Source organism: Papaver somniferum, chromosome 1 (genome assembly GCF_003573695.1).
Source record: "Papaver somniferum cultivar HN1 chromosome 1, ASM357369v1, whole genome shotgun sequence".
NCBI lineage: Eukaryota > Viridiplantae > Streptophyta > Magnoliopsida > Ranunculales > Papaveraceae > Papaver > Papaver somniferum.
Genome location: NC_039358.1, coordinates 229,471,078 through 229,492,004, shown reverse-complemented (window position 1 = coordinate 229,492,004; position 20,927 = coordinate 229,471,078). Strand labels below are relative to the sequence as shown.

Below are 20,927 nucleotides of genomic sequence, written 5' to 3'. Positions count from 1 at the left end.
CTTGCTGAAGTTTCGTTTCAGTGGCCAATTGGGAAAAACTGAAAATTCTGATGTGCAGCATAAAAGAACAGAAATTAGTTGAACAACAGGTTAGATTCGTCGCTTGAAGTGTTAGAATAGGCATTGTTTGCGGAAAATGTGCACAGTCTGCAGGCTTAACTGCATAAGATTTTGGATACAAATTCATCAATGTTCTTGTCAGAGCTTCCACCTTCATCCACAGCCTGCTTAGCCAACTCCTTCCATCTGACAGCATTCTTCTTTATCTCTTCCTTTCTGTCGCCCTCCATTACTAATTTTACAGCTTCCTCCACATTCTCTCTGTTAACCAAACCTTTCTCATCTGCTTCGGCTCTAACACCAACTCCCCATACATCTGAAATGAACTTTGCATTAGTCGATTGATCCGTCCAGAGCGGCATTGCCACCATTGGCACACCTAAACTCAAAGCTTCAATCGTCGAGTTCCATCCACAATGTGTGATGAAACATCCAATCGCTTTGTGCGCCATCACCTCCAATTGCTGGCACCATTCAACAACCAAACCTTTTTCTGCTGTCTCCTCCACGAAGTTTTTAGGAAGTTTGTCTTCCACAGATAGCTTGACAACCCATAGAAAATGGTAGTTGCAATTCTCAAGTCCCCAAGCCAACTCTTTCATTTGTTCTTCTCCTAGATCATTCAGACTCCCAAATGATACGTAGACAACTGTAGCGACTTCTTTCTTGTCCAACCACTTCATGCAGGTATCAGTATCCGGCGAAAAGAGATGAAGACCGTAGTCATTGTTATCCTTCAGCCGTTTGTCTAGGTAAAATGACGGTACAGATGGTCCTACAGTGATCATTTTTGTTGCTGATTGCTTTTGCATCCACTTCACAACCTGTTGGAAAATAACAATGGCAAGAATCGCTTGCCATTAGTGAATTCACCAGACATTACATTTGCTTCAATTAGATGGATTTAAGAAGATTACCTCTTCCTCCAACTTGTCATATGTGTTGAACAACAACCAATCTGCTTCATCCACATTCCAAAACTGCTCCAGAACTAGAGTCAGGAAATCTGGGTAGGAGTCGATTTTATGAACAAAAGAAGGTAAATCCTGAGGTTCAAGTGTAACTGAACCAGGAACCAATGTTGCTGGTCCTTCTACAGGTGTAGGAAGCAACCCTTTATATACTTGGTAATAGATGGCACTAGCTGAACCAGATTGAGTAAAAAAACAGGCCCCAATCAGTCCTAGTTCTTTCGCCAACGGTAAAATCCACGGGATTAGAGAATCATATACTACACACTTAACAGGATAATCTGATGTTTCATGCTTTCCAATTAGCTTAGGTAAACTCTCTGCAACAGTGTCTTTGAATTGTTGCATGAAATTTCTGCTATTGAAGTCTTCTAGACCGTCTTGGCTTCCCTCAGAAAATGGTACTACTGAGACGGAGCTAGCTGCGGTTCGAACCGATTTCGAGGCGTGGAGAGTTGTAAACAATGTAACTTTAACTCCTTTGGATACTAAACGGTTTGAGAATTGGAGCATAGGATTTATATGGCCTTGTGCGGGGAATGGAAGAACCAAAACATGTAGAGATCTCAATGGAACTGGAGTCTCTTTCTCACCCATTTCTTACACTAAGCTTGGAAGTTCTTTATTCTTCTTTTTTCCATCTTTGTATTGCACAGCCCACATGCATCTCGTTGTATGGAGTCTGAGGACACTCTAAACTTTGGTGCTTTCACATGCAATACCGCATTTTCCAGACAACATTTATTAAAAACCAACTTTCACTTTACAGACAGAACAAGGCAAAAGAGCCCAAAAAGATTCACTTTACAAGCTCAAACAAACAGAAAATATGAAGTACTTGGTGATCAAGTCTGCCAGGGAAACTAGGCACAATCAAATTTCAGAGCATTTCCCCTCCTGAGTTCAAAAACATGCCACAAATTTCCAAGTGCAATTAAAATGAAACCAGAGGTGAAACATGGCTTCGCAGCAAAGAAATTTGTAAATTTTACAGTATTATTCAATAATGTAATATAGTAGTAAAAGATTTCTACAGCTCTCTTTGGTAGCAAGAGAGAAGGGCGATCGTCTTATTTAATACAATGCAGCCCTGTAAAAATATTGTTACATAAGATTTTAGATACAAATTAACAAGCACTAAGAAGTTTTACACTCAGGTGCATAAGATTTTAGATACAAATTCATCGATGTTCTTGTCAGAGCTTCCACCTTCATCGACAGCCTCCAGAGCCAACTCTTTCAGTCTGATAGCATTCTTATTTATCTCTTCTCTCCTCTCTCCTTCCATTACTAATTTTATTGATTCCTCTAATTCGTCTCTCGTAACCATCCCCTTCTCATCTGTTTTGGCTCGAACACCAACCTTCCATACATCCTCAACGAATTTTGCATTAGTCGGTTGATCAGTCCACTGTGGCATTGCCACCATAGGCACACCTAAACTTAATGCCTCAAGTATGGAGTTCCATCCGCAATGTGTTACGAAACACCCGACTGCTTTGTGTGCTAACACCTCCAGTTGTTGACACCATCCTGTCACCAAACCTTTACCAGAAGTCTCTTGCACAAAGTTTTTCGGGAGTTTAGATTCTTCAGTAGCTCTAACTACCCAAATGAAATTGTAGTTAGTATTCCGAATTCCCCAAGCTATTTCCTCCATTTGTTCCTCTCCTAAATTAGCCAAACTCCCGAAAGACATGTAGACAACTGATGCGGCTTCTTTCGTGTCTAACCACTTCGTGCAAGTGTCAGAATCTGGTGTAAAGAGATGAAGCCCGTATGCGTTATCCTCCAGTCTCTTGTCTAGGTAAAATGACGGCACTGTTGGTCCTATTGTGATCATTCTTGTTTGTGATTGCTTTGCCATCCAGTTCACCACCTGTATTTGTTATTAGTATTATTAGGAATGCAAGTACTACCAGAAGTAGAAAGAATTCATATATATTCAGAACCACATAAAACTTAGACTCCAACAATCCCAAGAATACTCTCTGCCATTGTCCAAAAAAGATCACAATCATCAAATGTGGCAGAGCCAACATTGAAGATAGAAACAATTCCCACTGTGTGTGGCCAAACAATGAACAAAAGAGTGTATTTAGGAGGGGCAGCAATGCATAAAATGGACTTCGGGGGCAGGAACAGTAGCATAGCACTTGGCTCCGTCACTGCTCCCAAAACCTAGTATATTTTCGCAAAGAACTCCTAGTTGCGGTTCTTAGTGACTGTAAGAACTACCAGAAGTACAGATAATTCAAAAAACCACATCGAACTCAGACTCCAAGTCTCTAACAAGTCCCAAGAATACTCTTCGACATTGTGCTAAAGATTACAACAATCAAACGTGGCAGAGCCAGGATTGAAGATAGGAGAGGGCAAAAAAAAAAAGAATCCCATTGTGTGTGGCCATACAATGAATGAAAGATAAAATTCAAGAGAGCTTATAATGTAAAAAAAAGACTTCGGGAGCAAGAGCAGAACTATGTAGGGGCAAGTGGAAGCATAAATATGCAAACCCCCACTTGCCCATACCTGGCTCCGCCCCTGCTCCCGAATCTTTTCACATAAAACCCCCTAATTGTGCCATTTTATTCATTGTCTGCTCCCACACAGGATATTTTTCTGTCTCCTCCTACCTTCAATCCTGGCTCCGCCACAATTTGAGAGTCAGTTGACAACAAATCGACTACGCCCAACAACCCTATGATCTACATCTACAGTCAAAATCATATAACTAGCAAACCGAAATTTGACAAAATATATGAGACCAAAAATGATCTACAATCAAATCCTAACATGACAATAACAGAAATATCAAACTCACACTTTTACCAATGGCCAACACTACTCTCTGATATGGTCTTACAGATCACAAAACAATCAACAACCTGGCCTGTGATCCACATGCAAAATTAAATTTAACTCTAAAGATAAAACTAATAAGGTTATAATAAGGTTTACCTGGTCCTCCAGCTTATCATAGGTATTAAAAAGTAACCAATCTACTTCATCATCACTAGAAAATTGACACAACACTAACAAAAGAATTACAGGATACACATCAGGTTTGTAAACGAAAGACAGTAACTCATTCGGTTCAAGTAACGGCAATCCAGGTAGCAATGTCGTCGGTCCATCTACAGGTAACGGAATGCAAGTCTAACCAGAAGTACAAAGAATTCATATATATTCAACAGTACATAGAACTTAGACTCCAACAATCCCCAAGAATACTCTCTGACATTTTCCAAAAGATCACAATTATCAAATTGGGGTGCAGCAAGGGCTGAAAGCAAGCCAGGGAAACAAAAAACATCCCATTTTGTGTGGCCTAACAATGAATAAATGATAAAATGTAGGAGGCTTTACAATGCATAAAACAATGAAGATAAAAAAAAATTCCCTGCGAGTGGCCAAACAATGAATACAAGAGTGAATTTAGGAGGGGTAGCAATGCATAAAATGGACTTCGGGGGCAGGAACAGTTGTGGAGCTATACGTGGGTAAGTGAAGACATAAATAGGCTTTCCCCCATTTGCCCACACTTGGCTCCACCACTGCACCCAAAACCTAGTACATTTTCACAAAGAACTCCTAGTTGCGTTCTTAGTATAAGGATTTAAGCACTACCAGAAGTACAGAGAATTTGAAAAACCACATCGAACTCAGACTCCAAGTTTCTCACCATTCCCAAGAATACTCTTTGACATTGTGCTATAAAGATCACAACCATCAAACGCGGCAGAGCCGGGATTGAAGATAAGCAGAGGGCAAAAAAACAAAATCCGATTATGTTTGGCCAAACAACGAATAAAAGATAAAATTTAGGAGGGCTTATAATGTACAAAAAAGACTTTGGGAGCAAGAGCAGAGCTACGTACGGACAAGTGGAAGCATAAATCTGCAATCCCCACTTGCCCATACCTGGCTTCCGCCCCTGCTCCCAAATCCTTTCACAGTAAAAAACCTTTAATTGTGCCATTTTATTCATTGTCTGCTCCTATATAGGATATTTTTTTTGCCCCATCCTACCTTCAATCCTGGCTCCGCCACAGTTTGAGAGTCAGTTGGCAACAAATTGGCTCCGCCACCAACAACCCTATGATCTACATCTACTGCCAAAATCATATAGGAAACCGAAATTTGACTAAAAAGACGAAACCAAAAATAAGCTCTACTAACAAATCCTAACATGACAATAACAGAGTTATCAAACTTACACTTCTAGAAATGGCCAACACTACTCTCTGACACGGTCTTATAGATCACAAAACAATCAATAACCTGGCCTATGATCCACATGCAAAATTAAATTTTACTCTAAAGATAAACTAATAAGGCAATAATAAGGTTTACCTGTTCCTCCAGCTTATCATAGGTATTAAAAAGTAACATCAACATTAGAAATTCGACACAACACTAACAAAGAATTGCAGGATACACATCAGGTTTATAAGCGAAAGACAGTAACTCATTCGGTTCAAGTAAAGGCAATCCAGGTACCACTGTCGTCGGTCCATCTACAGGTAACGGAATGCAAGTACAACCAGAAGTACAGACAATTCATACATAGTCAACACTACATAGAACTTAGACTCCAACAATCTCCAAGAATACTCTCCGACACTTTCCAAAAGATCACAATTATCAAATTGTGGTGCAGCCAGGGCTGAAAGCAAGCCAGGGCAAAGAAAATCCCATATTGTGTGGCCAAACAATGAATAAATGATAAAATTTAAGAGGATTTACAATACATAAAACAGACTTTGCGACCAGGAACAGGAACGGAGCCATATGTAGGCAAGTGGAGTCACAAATAGGCTTTTCCCCCACTTGCCCATACCTATCTCCGCCCCTGCTCCAAAAGTCTTAATTGAAACTCAAACCCTTTCCGTCCTAGCATCACTAATGTCGTAACTGTGGCAATGTGGCCAAAGTTTCATTCAGGATGCGTGACTTGCCCAGCAAGAGGCAAGCAAGCAAACTACTTGGCCAAAGTTTTAAAAATATTTTTAAACGTGGTTCGGAAGGAAACCGATATCCACCAAACTTCTTTGATAATTGAGTGTAGAAGTAGAAGTTTACAACGAAGTTTGTTGGATATCGGTTTTCTTCTAAACCACGTTAATAAAGATTCATAAAACCCTTACTTGCCTTCAATCCTGGCTCCGCCACAGTTTGAGAGTCAGTTGACAACAAATTGGCTCCGCCACCAACAACCCTATGATATACATATACTATAAAATCCTAACAAGCTCATATGACTAAAAAGAAGTGACTAATATTACTCTCTCATATGACTATTAAACTCTAACATGTCAATAACAGAGTTATCAAAATTACACTCTTAGCAATGGCCAACACTGCTCTCTGACATGGTCTTATAGATCACAAAACAATCAACAACCTGGCCTATGATCCACATACAAAATAATATTTAACTCTAAAGATAAAACTAATTACTAATAAGGCAATAATAAGATTTACCTGTTCCTCAAGCTCATCTTAGGTACAAAAAAGTAACCAATCTGCTTCATCAACATTAGAAAACCAACACAACACTAACAGAAGAATTGCAGGGGACATGTCAGGTTTGTAAATGAAAGAGGGTAACTCATTCGGTTCAAGTAACGGCAATCCAGGTACCAATTTCGTCGGTCCATCTACAAGTAACGGAATGCAAGTACAACCAGAAGAAGTACAGCGAATTCATACATATTCAAAACTCCATAGAACTTAGACTCCAACAATCCCAACAATATTGTCTGACATTTTCCAAAAGATCACAATTATTAAATTGTGGTGCAGCCAGGGCATAAAAAAGAATCTCATTTTGTGTGGCCAAACAATGAATAAATGATAACATTTAAGAGGCTTTACAAAGCATAAAACAGACTTTGGGAGCAGGAACAGGGACGGAGCCACATTTGGGTAAGTGGAAGCATAAAAATAGGTTTTTCCCCACTTGTCCATACTTGGCTCTCCCCCTGCTCCAAATCCTTGTATATTTTCACAAAAGCCCTTACTAGTATCATTTCATTCATTGTATATTCCTACACAGGATATGTTTTTTCCCCGTCCTACCTTCAATCCTGGCTGCGCCATAATTTGAGTGTCAGTTGGCAACAAATTGGCCCCGCCACCAACAACCTTATGATCTGCATCTACTGTCAAATTCCTAACAAGCTTATACGACTAGCAAAATTCAAATTTGACTGAGAAGATGGAACTAAAAAAGTAATAAGCTTCACTTCCCTGTTCCTCCAGCTTATCATAGGTGTTAAAAAGTAACCAATCTGCTTCATCAACATTTGCAAACCGGCTCAACACTAACGGAGGATACAGATCCGGTTTGTGAACGAAAGACGGTAACTCATCCGGTTCAAGTAACGGCAACCCAGGTACCAATCTCGTCAGTCCATCTACAGGCACCCCAATCAATCCTTTATTCACTTGGTAATAGATTGCACTAACAGCACTAGACTGTATAAAATGAAGCTCCAATCAATCCTAGCACCTTCGATAGTAATGCCCACGGCATAATAGAATCATACACAACACATTTGACAGGACACCTTAATCTTTCTTGCTTCTTAATAAATTCCTAACAACTACTGTCAAAATCCTAACAAGTTCCCTATAATCATCATCTGCTATCAAATCCAAACAAGCTGATATAACTAGCATAATTCAAAGTTATCTAAAAAGATAAAACTAATAAGGCAATAAGCTTTACCTGTTCCTCCAGCTTATCATAGGTGTTAAAAAGTAACCAATCTGCTTCATCAATATTTGAAAATCGACTTAAACACTACCAGAAGAATTGCAGGATACACATGAGGTTTGTAAACGAAAGATGGCAATTCATTCGGTTCAAGTAATGGCAGTCCAGAAACCAATGTCGCCGGTCCATCTATAGGTATACCAATCAGTCCTTTATTCACTTCGTAATAAACTGCACTAAGAGCACTAGACTGTAAAAAATGAAGCTCCAATCAATCCTAATTCTTTCACCGATGGCAATGCCCATGGCATAATAGAATCATACACCAGACATTTTAAAGGAATGTACGTACTACCTCATACAATCATACATATAAAAAACCTTCTTAAACTTGGACTCTCACAATCCCCAAGAATACTCTTTGACATTGTCCTAAGTATAACAATTCTCAAATTATGGCAGAGCCAGACTTCAAGATAGGAGAGGGCAAAAAAAGTAAAAATTTATTTTGTGTGGCCACACAATGAATAAAAAAAACTTAAGGAGGGCTTACAATACATAAAACAGACTTCGGGAGCAGGAACAGGGACGGAGTCATATGTGGGTAAGTGGAGGCATAAATAGGCTTTTCTCCACTTGCCCATAACTGGCTCCGCCCCTGCTCCAAATCCTTGTATATTTCCACAAAACCCCCTTAATTGCATGATTTCATTCATCGTATATTCCTACACAGGATATGTTTTTGCCTCCTCCTACCTTCAATCCTGGCTCCCCCACAATTTGTGAGTCAGTTGATAACAAATTGGCTCCGCGACCAACAACTCTATGATCTACATTACTATCAAATCCATGCTCATACAACTAGCGAACTGAAATTTGACTAAAATGATGAAACTAAACATACTATCAAATCCTAACATGTTAATAACAGAGTTATGGAACTTACACTACTCTCTGACATGGTCTTATAGATTACAAAACAATTGACAATCCAGACTATGATCGCATAAAAAATTAAAATTAACTCTAAAGATGGAACTAATGAGGCAATAAACTGCTTTACCTGCTCCTCCAGCTTATCATAGGTGTTAAAAAGCAACCAATCTGCTTCATCAACATTCGAAAACCGACTCAACACTAACGGAAGAATTGCAGGGTACACATCCGGTTTGTGAACGAAAGACGGCAGCTCATCCGGTTCAAGTAACGGCAATCCAGGTACCAACATAGTCGGTCCATCTACAGGCATCCCAATCAATCCTTTATTCACTTGGTAATAAATTGCACTTACAGCACTAGACTGTGTATAAAATGAAGCTCCAATTAATCCTAGTTCTTTCGCTAATGGCAATGCCCACGGCATAATAGAATCATAAACAACACATTTGACAGGACACCCTAATCTTTCTTGCTTCTTAATAAATTCCGGCAAGTTTTTGCAAACAGCAATTTCGATTTTCTTCATAAAATTATCTCCAGAAGAACTTTCAAAACCCTCGCCTTCTGAAAATGTTTCAACCGAGATGGAGCTGACACCGGGTTGCACCGATTTGGAGGCGAGTATGGTGGTGAACAGTGTGACTTTGATTCCTTTGGAAACTAAACGTTTAGAGAATTGGAGTATTGGGTTTATATGACCTTGAACTGGTAATGGAAGAACCAAAACATGTCCTGATTTTAGCAGATCTACATCATCCATAATAAAGCGGCAAAGTTAAGTACCTGGTTTTCAGGCGGAGTAGCTGAAATTAGATGCACCGAAGGAAGATGGTGAAGGAGATTAGGATTCAAAGAGATGCTGATACTGTGATCATCATCATCGTCGACGTCGATAAAATCAAGAAGAAGATGATGTTCAGTGGGAACCAGAGAGTGGGTGCCCATTTTGCTAGAGATCAAAATCCCTAATATTAAGACTTGTTTGTTTGCAGCTGACTCGGCGTCTGAATCTGAGTCAACACCTGACTCGGACCGAGTCAGCAGTCAGACCGTTTGTTTTCCATTTTGAGTCAGATCTGACTCGACCTCTGACTCGGACATAACCCCTGACTCGGACTCATTTGAGTCAGGTAACAAAATACCCCTGACTCATGGGACCAAACCACTGACTCACTTATTTCCGAGTCAGATGAGTCAGATCTGACTCAAAACAAACATATCGACTCAGATCCAGATGAGTCAGGTGATTTCACTCAGATCCAGATGATTCAGATCCAGACGACTCAGATGAGTCAGGAGTAAACAAACATGGTGTAAGTATTGCATTTTGATGTACCAAGTGGTCGATAATACCCCTGCTGGCTGCTGCCAACGTCACGACTTCTATCACAAGTGGAGGCCCAGTCGTCTTGCATTACTGATAACAGTAACTTCTGGTGTTCGGGATTTGGACATTTTTAGATATTTTCAGGTCGAACAGGTGCTTTTGGATTTCAAAGCTTTCATCTGTTGTTGAGTTTTTGCAATGGTTATTTGATTTCTGGATTACAGTTTCTGTGTTAAATTTCTTGTCCGAAAAGGTTTTTGATGTTGTGGAACAAATGTTATTGGTGGTATGTTGGCTGCTCTCTCATAAAAAAAAATGTTGGCCGCTCCAAAGTGTCAAGATGCATGAGCACCTCTACTCATGATGGACACATGTAATATTTCCTCTATCACTTCTTCTCATGTGCTTTGAAGACAAAAGATATCGAGAAAAGTCTATAGTATTTTTCTCCTCTTTTGGTTTTGCCTTCTCTCCTCAATATTTGAGCAATCTTGAAAACGAGGGATTTATTTTTTTTGGGCAGATGTAAAATGATTAAATCAATAATCATTTTCTCTTGTTAATTTACTCATTGATAATCAAAAGGAACTTGAACACCTAGGAGTCCATGAGTTTATTAATGAGCTCTGCTCCGTAAGCATGACGTAAACTAGTTCTCTCTCAGTCTTTCTGTTCTTGAAATTTTCCTGATGCAACTATCGGATTCTCCTAGTAATTCTTGCTACACTTGGTTCAATTTCCTTTTCATCCTTGGTTTCCTAAGCTACTTCATCAAGATTGCCATCAATTTTTGCACATACAGGACTACTCTCAACAATACTACAATCAACAGAAAAAAGAATACCTACACTTGCTGTAACATTACTACCACCATAACTGGAAAAGTACAAGAAATTAAGAACATATACCATCAAGTTTTACAAACCAGTGAAATTCTAGAGGTTCACAACCCTCAAATTAAACAAAATAACTTCAAGTCTATCAACCATAGTCACCAAACAATACTACTGATAACATCTTTTCTTATCAACAAAAAGTTACTACTAAAACCAACCACAAAGCCGACCGTCAGAAGAAGAAGGAAAATCATAAGAAGTCTGTCATTGCCATCATCTGCATCAACAAAAAGAAGGAAAGGAGCAAGTATCGAGAAATCCAATTAATAAAAATCATCTTCAAAATCTTACCAGATTCTGAAGACTTGGCTGCTTTCAATACCCCAGAAAGGACCACTAATAGTCCTCCTCATCGTAGCTCCAGTTTTCCCCCTCCTCGTATTGTGTATTATAGTCACTGCCTGATGATGCAGGAGAAACTGGAATGTCGTCAGATGACGAACTCTTATCACTATCATTATCATCATCTTCATCACTTTCATCTTCCAAGAGTTCTTCATCACCATCACTGGGTTCTCCTTCACGCATGGTTCTGGCAAAGATCTTTGGATTGGCTCTCTCATCATCAAATCTTATGCGAAGTTTCATATCATGATAAGCCTCCATTCTCTTCCATTCATCTGCAACATCGTAATCCTCTTCACTGGTGTTCATCTCTTCCACTGGGTATTCAAACCCATTCTCTGATTCCTCTGAATCACTCTCAGTGGCATTCCCAAAACCTTTCGGTTTCTTTGCTCTTGCTGAGAGGAGTCAGAAATTAAGTCAAGCAAGATGTTGACCTATTTTTCTTTAGAAGATGATCAAAGAGAATGATGTACTGTGAGACTTCTTCTTCGATATTGTCCTTCTTCTGAATCACTTTCATCATAAAGTTCATCTAACTGTTCATCAAGACGAGCTTCCCAGTAAAGTGTGAATTCTGAAGAGGATGACGAAACAGAATTCTCAGCAGAACCAGGACAATTAACCAAGTTGGAATGTCCCTGAGCTAGTGGTGCGTGATCAAAGGTGTTCTCGTCCATATCAAATCGCTATAAACACGGACTTATGAGGTCTTTAATGTGTTTTCCTTCTCTGATACCAATTGAAAATGCGGGGGTCTAACAACCACACCCGAAAATTCGTTTGGCAATCTGAGAGGACTTACTCTAATATACTTTCTAGAGAATCAACTAGACAGTCAGACTCAATCTAGAGAAAATTATATCAAAGAGTTTAATATCTCTATTTCACAATGTAATCAGCAAATCAAACAGATAGAAATCCGCGAGCCTAATTATTATGTGAACCAACTTGAACGGTACCAAAGACCAATATTCAAGTGTCAATCAATTTATTTCAACAACCAAAGGTTGGATTATCTAATTGATTGATCTTAACGCACAACCTGTGATATTTCAATTATATAACAAAATATAATGCGGAAAAGAAATAACACAGACACCAGAATTTTGTTAACGAGGAAAATGGTAAATGCAGAAAAATCCCGGGACCTAGTCCAGTTTGAACACCACACTGTATTAAGCCACTACAGACACTAGCCTACTACCAATGAACTTCGGACTGGACTGTAGTTGAACCCTAATCAATATCACACTGATTCAAGGTACAGTTGCGTTCCTTACGTCTCTGATCCCAGCAGGATACTACGCACTTGATTCCCTTAGCTGATCTCACCCACAACTAAGAGTTGCTACGCCCAAAGTCGAAGACTTGATAAACAAATTTGTCTCACACAGAAAAGTCTGTAGATTGAATAAATTTGTCTCCCACAGAAATACCCAAGAGTTTTTGTTCCGTCTTTTGATAAATCAAAGTGAACAAGAACCAATTGATAAACCGGACTTATATTCCTGAAGAACAACCTAGTATTATTAATCACCTCACAATAATCTTAATCGACTAGCGAAATAAGATATTGTGGAATCACAAACGATGAGACGAAGATGTTTGTGATTACTTTTATCTTGCCTATCAGAGATATTAATCTTGAGTCAATTATTTCAATTGTACTCAATACGATAGAATCGGGCGAGATCAGAATACGCAACTACAAACAAAATAGTTGGGTCTGGCTTCACAATCCCAATGAAGTCTTTGAAGTCGTTAACCTACAGGGTCTCGATAGAAACCTAAGGTTAAAGGATAATCGACTCTAGTTGATGCGACTAGTAACACACAGGAGGTGTGGGGATTAGGTTTCCCAGTTGCTAGAGTTCTCCTTTATATAGTTTTCAAATCAGGATTTGCAATCCAAGTTACCTTGGTAACAATGCATTCAATATTCATCGTTAGATGAAAAACCTGATTCAACGAAGCTAATATCTTTCAACCGTTAGATCGAACTTAGCTTGTTACACACAAATGAAATGTACCCTCATTTAGGTTTATGTAACCGTACCAAAACGTGTACACCATGTTGGCTCAACAATAGTTAACCGAAGTTAGCCATATGATTACTCTCATATCAACCTTATTCATCTTAACCATAACTAGTTCAAATGACTCAAATGAAACTAGTTAAAGAGTCGTTCAATTGCTATATTCTCATAGAAGTATACAAGAACACAATTGAAGCAAAACCAGTTTGATTCACTTATAGCCACAGTATGCAAAGATTGCATTCCTTATTTTATAAATGTTTAAGTTCATATACACAACCGATTTTAGAAAGTAACCAACTCAAGTATGCAAACGGGTACGCATACTTAAGTAGCCGGACCGAGTTTGGTTACGCCAGTACGCGTACGGGTGCGCATACCAATTTACATTCCAAACTCCAGCAGAAATTCACGGACGTGAGACTTCCGCCAGTATAAGTACGGGTACGCATACTTGCCCAGACATCCAACAACCGCCAGTACGGTACGGGTATGCATACTTCAGGTTCCCGGTTTTGGACTTATACACAAATGTGATAACATACTATGTTTATATCCGAACATGGTTACATGATTTTAAAGTCTTTATTTCAATCATTGAAACTTTCTTAGAGGATGGCAGTAGCCGTTTTCACATACTATTAGCATCAAAGAAATTTTCAAGATATTGAAATAATCATTACGAAATATTCCAAGTCTACACCAAATGATTGTATCACACAAACCATGTAAGATGTTACTCAGCAATTTTCACATGATATATGATGAACTTGGTCGAAGAGAAAGCTTGCCAAAACATATTTCGAGAAATATGTAAGCGAGATAAACTCATCTCGAAATCTCAAATGTGTATACAGAAAACTATATCGTAATACGAGTTATGTCTCAATATAGAAGATATAGTAGAAGTAGACTTTCCAAGTGATAGATGAGTTTCAGTCTCCACATACCTTTTGTCGATGAAGTTCCACAAGATCCCCTTTGGTAGTTCTTCGTCTTTAAATGATGAACGCCGTGAAGTCTAATGCTCAACTACACAATCTATGTCCTAGTCCGAGACATCTATAAATAGGCTAGAAATTAAGACTTATAGTTTTGATCACTAACATTGACAAACATGCTTGAGATAGCAACGTATGCGAGTTCGACCGAGCACTGCTCTAACACCTATGACGAATTCTCTCCAATGCACGACGGTCTAATTCCTCTAGCAAATCTTTCCTCAACTTCTCTATCTCCTGATCTGGCAATGACAAGGAAAGAGCTTTGGCCTGCTCGTATTCTGCTGATAACGGTGGTGGAACGACGGGAAGAGGATTTTGCGAGTTGTCAGGAAGGTTTTGATTACCGTTTTTGGCCATTCTCTAAAAATATCCCCTTTCTCTTAATATTTTCCTTTTCTGGGACCATTCATAGCCATTTATGGCATTTGATTGAGAGTCATGTCTCTAGACCATGCACGCCGGTTCAATACCCATACACGGTACTCAAAACCATCATGACGCTTTGGGAATTATCCCACACAATCAATTTTCTCTAACCTTTCAGTTCTGGCTTAATTGCATCTCTTCGACCTTACCGCCCCAATACACCAAACCTAATCTTCTACCCACTTCTAGCCTTTATGGTTCCACCATTATGAGTGAAATTGGTAAGACACCAAACCTAACATTTTTTTCTTGGGTATTAATCCTAGTTTATGATTTTATTCAGGTTCAGATATTGCAGCACCTGTTAGGAGACACTATTGGCTTTTGGGGCATGTCGAGTAGATACATGAATTACCATAGCATCAACTACTTCCTAATAAATGTTCAAAACCCTATACCCCAAAATAATTAATATCCTACTCAATCTAATCATGAGTTTACTAATATCTCTTTAGCTCACCCATTGTTATTTCATACCACCCCTTATTACACCCCATATACCATTATTATATTTGGAAGCATTCATATTCTGCTACACAACTCAAAAGAAAACAATAAGTTAAAAGTGTACCTTAAAACTTATGAAGCAAAACCTCCCTTACATGAGTTTTATAATTATTATACCTTTTGTGCCTCTACCATTATTACGGATGTCCTATTATCCCACCAGTTGGATTTGTTTACGTCAATGAATTATCAGCATGGCACGACTATCACGGATTCTGCAGATACCTCTGATACAATGCCCAACGCCATTTCTGTTGAACTTACCAACACATACCCAACCTGAATCTTTCACAATTTCATTCCCACTTAACCAATAGAAATTATAATCTACCTATCAGACTTTCCCTTTTTAAGGTTCAGTCTCCTAGGCATGCTTATACTTACTTATCTCTGGATATCTCCATGACCTGTATTTATTCTTCTCTGATCCCCATTGTATCTTGGCATTATCAACTCCAAACACAAATATATATTATCCCAACATCCAATCCAAAAATTGCAGATACCCACTTGACCCTTAAGTTCACCATTTACTTTATTGTTTATATGGAGGACTCAAATTTTGCAAGTGATACCCATTCTGCTGCCTCTATTCAAAACATCTTTAGTTATATGGAGGACTCAAAAATCTTCCTGCTTCCGTATCTGAACCAGTGTACATCGATAAAACAATCGTTCTAACTGAGAATCATACTAATTGGAAATGGTATATGGTAGGTTACATATGCAGTGAAACTTTAGTGCCACCTCTTCTATCAGATACTACATCTTCTCTCAGTGGCCTTTAGCTTAAACTCCTATTGTTACTAACTTTAATGGATTGAGAAACAAATTTCTTATCAAATTCTTAGACGAAAGTGATTTCATCGGGGTCAATGAACAACGCTCTTGGTTTTCTTGTGGATTCCTTATAGTTCTATGAGTGGTTCCACCAACTGGTTGGCCTGCAAATTTCCAAGTCTCCTTTGAGGAAGAAATGATATGGCTTATCTTATGCAATGTTCCTAAAGAATGTGTTGAATTTGAAGATTTGAAGCAACTTACACTCAAACTTGGAGAACTGCTTGATGCCAAAGATCCATATGGTAATCATACTCTCAAGAAGAATGTTAAAATCTATATAAGAATCCTCATCAATCGAGCTCTCCCAACTGGTATTCCCCTCCTTACTAGAGGAATAAAATAACCCTTTCTCATTGAATTTAGGTATTTCAAAGTCCCAAGGAACTTTTGTCACTCTTGTCGTGTTATTGATCATAGCGATGTTGTCTGTCCTAATTGGATGGTAAAACAAAATCTTATCAAGGAAGCTAGCTCGTCTGCATCAAAATATGTTTACCCACCAATCTATAGACTCATGATGCGATCTACTCAAGTACAAAAGCTTCCAATAATTGCTCCAAACATCTCAATTGTCGTTTCCCTATCGACTCAAGTTGAAGTAGCACCAAATATGCAAAGTCAAATGTTGGTATCTATTGGATATGTGAGTAAAGGAAAGGTTGTAGATGTTACTCAAATTTCAAGTGCTACCAGCCAGGAATCTCCTAATTGCTTGATTAACATGTGAAAAAGCGGGGGTCTAACAACCACACCCAATAATTCGTTTGGCAATCTGAATGGACTAACTCCAATATACTTTCAAGAGAATCAACTAGACAGTCAGACTCAATCTTAAGAAAAGTATATCAAAGAGTTTTATATCTCTATCTCTTGATTCAATCCGCAATCAGCAAATAGGAATTTGCGAGCCCGATTGAATATAAGAGGATTAACTTAAACGGTACCAAAGACCAATGTTCAAGTGTCAATCAATTTACTCAATAAACCCAAAGGCCAGATACAAGAAGTGATTGATCTTAACACACAACCTGTGATATTTCTATTATATAAATAAAATATAATGCGGAAAACAAATAACACAGACACCAGAATTTTGTTAACGAGGAAATCGCAAATGCAGAAAAACCCCGGGACCTAGTCCAGAATAAACACACACTGATTATAAGTTGTTACACCAGTTTCCTACTACCTATTCGGACTAGATGTAATACCTCCTTCAGAACTTGTAGAACTCCTAGCAGAATACCGATTATCTCTAGAAATTCTTCACGTAAATATTCTAGCAGAACCCAAGGTTCTCTTTAAAAGATACACCAACATGATTGATACGATTTGATATTTTGTTTGCACAAAACACCAGTTTGATTTCCCTTTAGATGTGAATCACGGTTTTGGAAATCTTGTGTTTGTTTTGATAAAAACAATTATTAAGTAAAAGTAATATCAAAACAAACTTGTAGATTAGGGATTATTATACTCTTCAATAAAAGGAAGAGAAAACTAATAACTCTACAACAAGAACAACTAGAATAAATCTAGAGATATCTTGTTTAAAACTTCTCAAGGATTTTTACGAGACGCCTCAATGGAAGTTTTTCTTTCAAGTCTCCGATTTCGACTAACAAGTGTTAGTATACGATCCGAAACTGAAATCTATCAAAACTTAGGGTTTATGATCAACAACTCTTGAATGGTTTTATATCAGAAGAGAAAACCTTAGAATAGACAAGAGGTGAAAACCTAGATTACAAGTTGTATAATCAATCACGAAGATTTGATCCAACTTGGCTTTGTGATCCCCAATACAAAGACTTTTATCTCACTCTTGTTCACGAAGAACATAAGACATGGGAACAACCTGCAAAGCCTACGCCAATTTTCCAAAGGGGATGAAAACTGTATAAACTCACGAACCCTTTATTTATAGTGAAAAGTTAGCTTGAAAACAAAGCTAGGGTTTTGACTATTTTCCTTTTTCAAGACTCTCCTAATTATGAGAGTCTTTCCTAAGTTACAAATATTATGCATAAATAATTAATTAATAATTAAATAGCAAATATTTATTTATGTGAATAAATCACATTCTAACTTAGGAAGGAATTAAAAGTTATCTCAAACACTTTAATATGGTAATCAAATATGTTTGGAATAATAGCCATCTTGCCTAGACAAGGAAACATCACCAGAAATAGATTTTAATCACGAATTGGGCTCAAGTCCATGAACTACTATAAACAACCCATGAATTGTTTCCTACTAACGAAATTTAATAAATCACTTATAACTTCATCGTTATAACTCGGAATTGGGTGATTCTTGGCTCGTTGGATTCGTAAGCTCATTCACTATAACATGAGATCCTAAGGATAAAGGTTATTGTCTCCAAGTTCATGAATCCAATAACCTCAAGTATATATACATAAATGTACATTTACCGACATCGGAATTGTTCCATAGAGTGAGCATATATCTTGATAGATTAGAAAGGTAGAATTGAACAAGAATCCAAATGAAATCAATCACATACATTTGTTGATGAAGTACTTTTTATGATGTCTTCTTGTAGTCTTCAATCTTCATCCTTTAAGGATAACTTCAATTCAACTTCTTAGACCTAATCTAGTCCGAAACTATCTTTAGTATGATAAATCAAGAATGCATTTTGGAAACTAAAATTGACAACTAACTTGACATACCAACGCTAGTGGGTTCAAACGAGCAGTGCTCTAACAATATCCCCCTTTGTCAATTTTAGTGACAAAACCATTTTACATCTGGCTTGTACTTGTTAAAAGAAAAATCGACAATCTTGATTTCCTTGGTTCTTCAACTCTTCACGTGTTCATCCTGTACTTGTTGAAGATCCATCTAGTATTATTACACAACATCAAAGTTTCATTATATCACAACTTTGACAATAATACTACGGTGATATGTATCACTCCCCCTTAGTCAATACTCCATCTCAACATGAAAATCACTCCCCCTTACATAATGATCCATAAACCATATGTATATGTAGTGTGAACTATGAAATAATTCTCCCCCTTTTTGTCAATATAAATTGGCAAAGATACGAAGACTGGTGGGATCCTCATGAAATTTTCACGGAGACACTTCATGACCAAAAGAATGAAGCATAAAAAGTATGGGTGTGGTTCTTCAACTCTTCATATGTTCATCCTGTACTTGTTGAAGATCCATCATAGTATTACTACACAGCATCAAAGTTTCATTATATCACAACTTTGACAATAATACTACGGTGATATGTATCACTCCCCCTTAGTCAATACTCCCTCTCAACATGAAAACCACTCCCCCTTACATAATGATCCGTAAACCATATGTATATTTAGTGTGAACTACAAAATAATTCTCCCCCTTTTTGTCAATATAAATTGGCAAAGGTACGAAGACTGGTGGGATCCTCAATAAATTTTCACGGAGATACTTCATGACCAAAAGAATGAAGCATATAAAATTTGTTTAAACGATATCACAGAGTCGAAACTTAGTGACTTCATCAAGGAGTTTATAAAGATACAAGTAACCCCTTCGTGTTCCAAACCCGCTTCTCCCTACAAAGATATGACAATTAAGCACAAGTTCATTTAAGAACTCTCCCCCATAAGCTGTCATTACCGAAAGAAAAACAAGAGTGACCTTACTCCAGAGATAAGGATTTATATATTGGATTTTAGAAAACCCACAAGGATATGCGAACTAAGAACCAATCATTGAAAGTCTCTCATGAGATCAAGTTACTGAACAATAGAACTATCTCATGGTAATAATACACAATATGTAATCATGAAGATCAAATATTGTGATCATCTTTTCTAAGATAAAAACTTGTATGAACAAGAATTGATACACTTAGAAGGAAGAATAATCTTTTCCATAAGGATTTACACCAAGAATGGTTACCATAAGAGTATGAAAAAAGATTTTTTGACAATAAAAACCAACATCCATGGCTTTGATAATTGCTTCTACCCTGTTATATTTAAGAATTCTAATCACAAATCAAGTTAGGTAATTAAGACTCATACATGTGGTATCTAACCATATTCTTCTTCATCATAACTAGTTCAATTGACTCAAAGGAACTAGTTAGAGAGTTGTTCAATTGCAAGGAAATCTTATGTAACTACACAAGACACAATTGAAGCAAAGATGATTTGATTCACTTGAATCGGTTCATGAACTTTATAGCCACGGTTAGCAAATTGCATTCCTTAGTATTTAAGTATAAGTTCAAAACAATCATCTTTAGATATAACCTAACTCAAGTTCGCAGACTGGGTTCGCGGACTTAAGTTCCTGGAAGGAGTTCACAAACTCCAGCAGAAATTCTCGGGTCAAGAACTTCCGCCAGTTCGCGGATTGGGTTCGTGGACTGAGTTCGCGGACTTGGCTCATGCCATACTTCCAGTTCTTTTGATCAACAAAGTTCGCAAACTTTGGCTCAAGGAATAAGGACTTGTACCTATATGTGTTTCCACAATAATGCTTATGTCCACCATTGGTTATATAATCTAAACTCTCATTTAAATCATTGAAACATTCTTAGAGGACGTTATATAGTTTGTCAAACCATTTCTCGTTAAAGCAATTTTCAAGGTGATTGAAACATATCATGACTTTCGTCACTAGGTAAAGATGAACTTGGTTAAAGCGAATGCTTACCAACACATATTTCGAGGAATATGTAAGCGAGATAAACTCAGCTCGAAAAAATAAATTGTTTCACATATCCAGAAATTACCCAATAAAATATGTGCGCCCCAATTCTTTTGCAATCCTCACCGCATTTAATAGGGCTTCATGGTGAGGATGCACT

The 20,927-nt window shown here is 37.8% G+C and overlaps 2 protein-coding genes across 2 annotated transcripts; both read right to left on the bottom strand.

Moving 5' to 3' along the window:
• Nucleotides 1-97: 97 nt before the first annotated feature.
• LOC113318470 (UDP-glycosyltransferase 74E2-like) lies at nt 98-1,842 on the bottom strand. Its single transcript, XM_026566638.1, has 2 exons — nt 978-1,842; nt 98-884 (listed from the first exon to the last, which is right to left on the bottom strand). The coding sequence occupies exons 1-2, from the start codon at nt 1,626-1,628 to the stop codon at nt 156-158; spliced, it is 1,380 nt and encodes a 459-aa protein (XP_026422423.1). The 5' UTR covers nt 1,629-1,842; the 3' UTR covers nt 98-155.
• A 152-nt stretch (nt 1,843-1,994) lies between these two features.
• On the bottom strand, nt 1,995-9,626 carry LOC113318479 (UDP-glycosyltransferase 74E2-like). The gene is made up of 2 exons (XM_026566647.1): nt 8,819-9,626; nt 1,995-2,910 (listed from the first exon to the last, which is right to left on the bottom strand). Exons 1-2 carry the CDS (start codon nt 9,452-9,454, stop codon nt 2,185-2,187), a joined length of 1,362 nt encoding a protein of 453 aa, XP_026422432.1. The 5' UTR covers nt 9,455-9,626; the 3' UTR covers nt 1,995-2,184.
• Between the last annotated feature and the right edge of the window lie 11,301 nt (nt 9,627-20,927).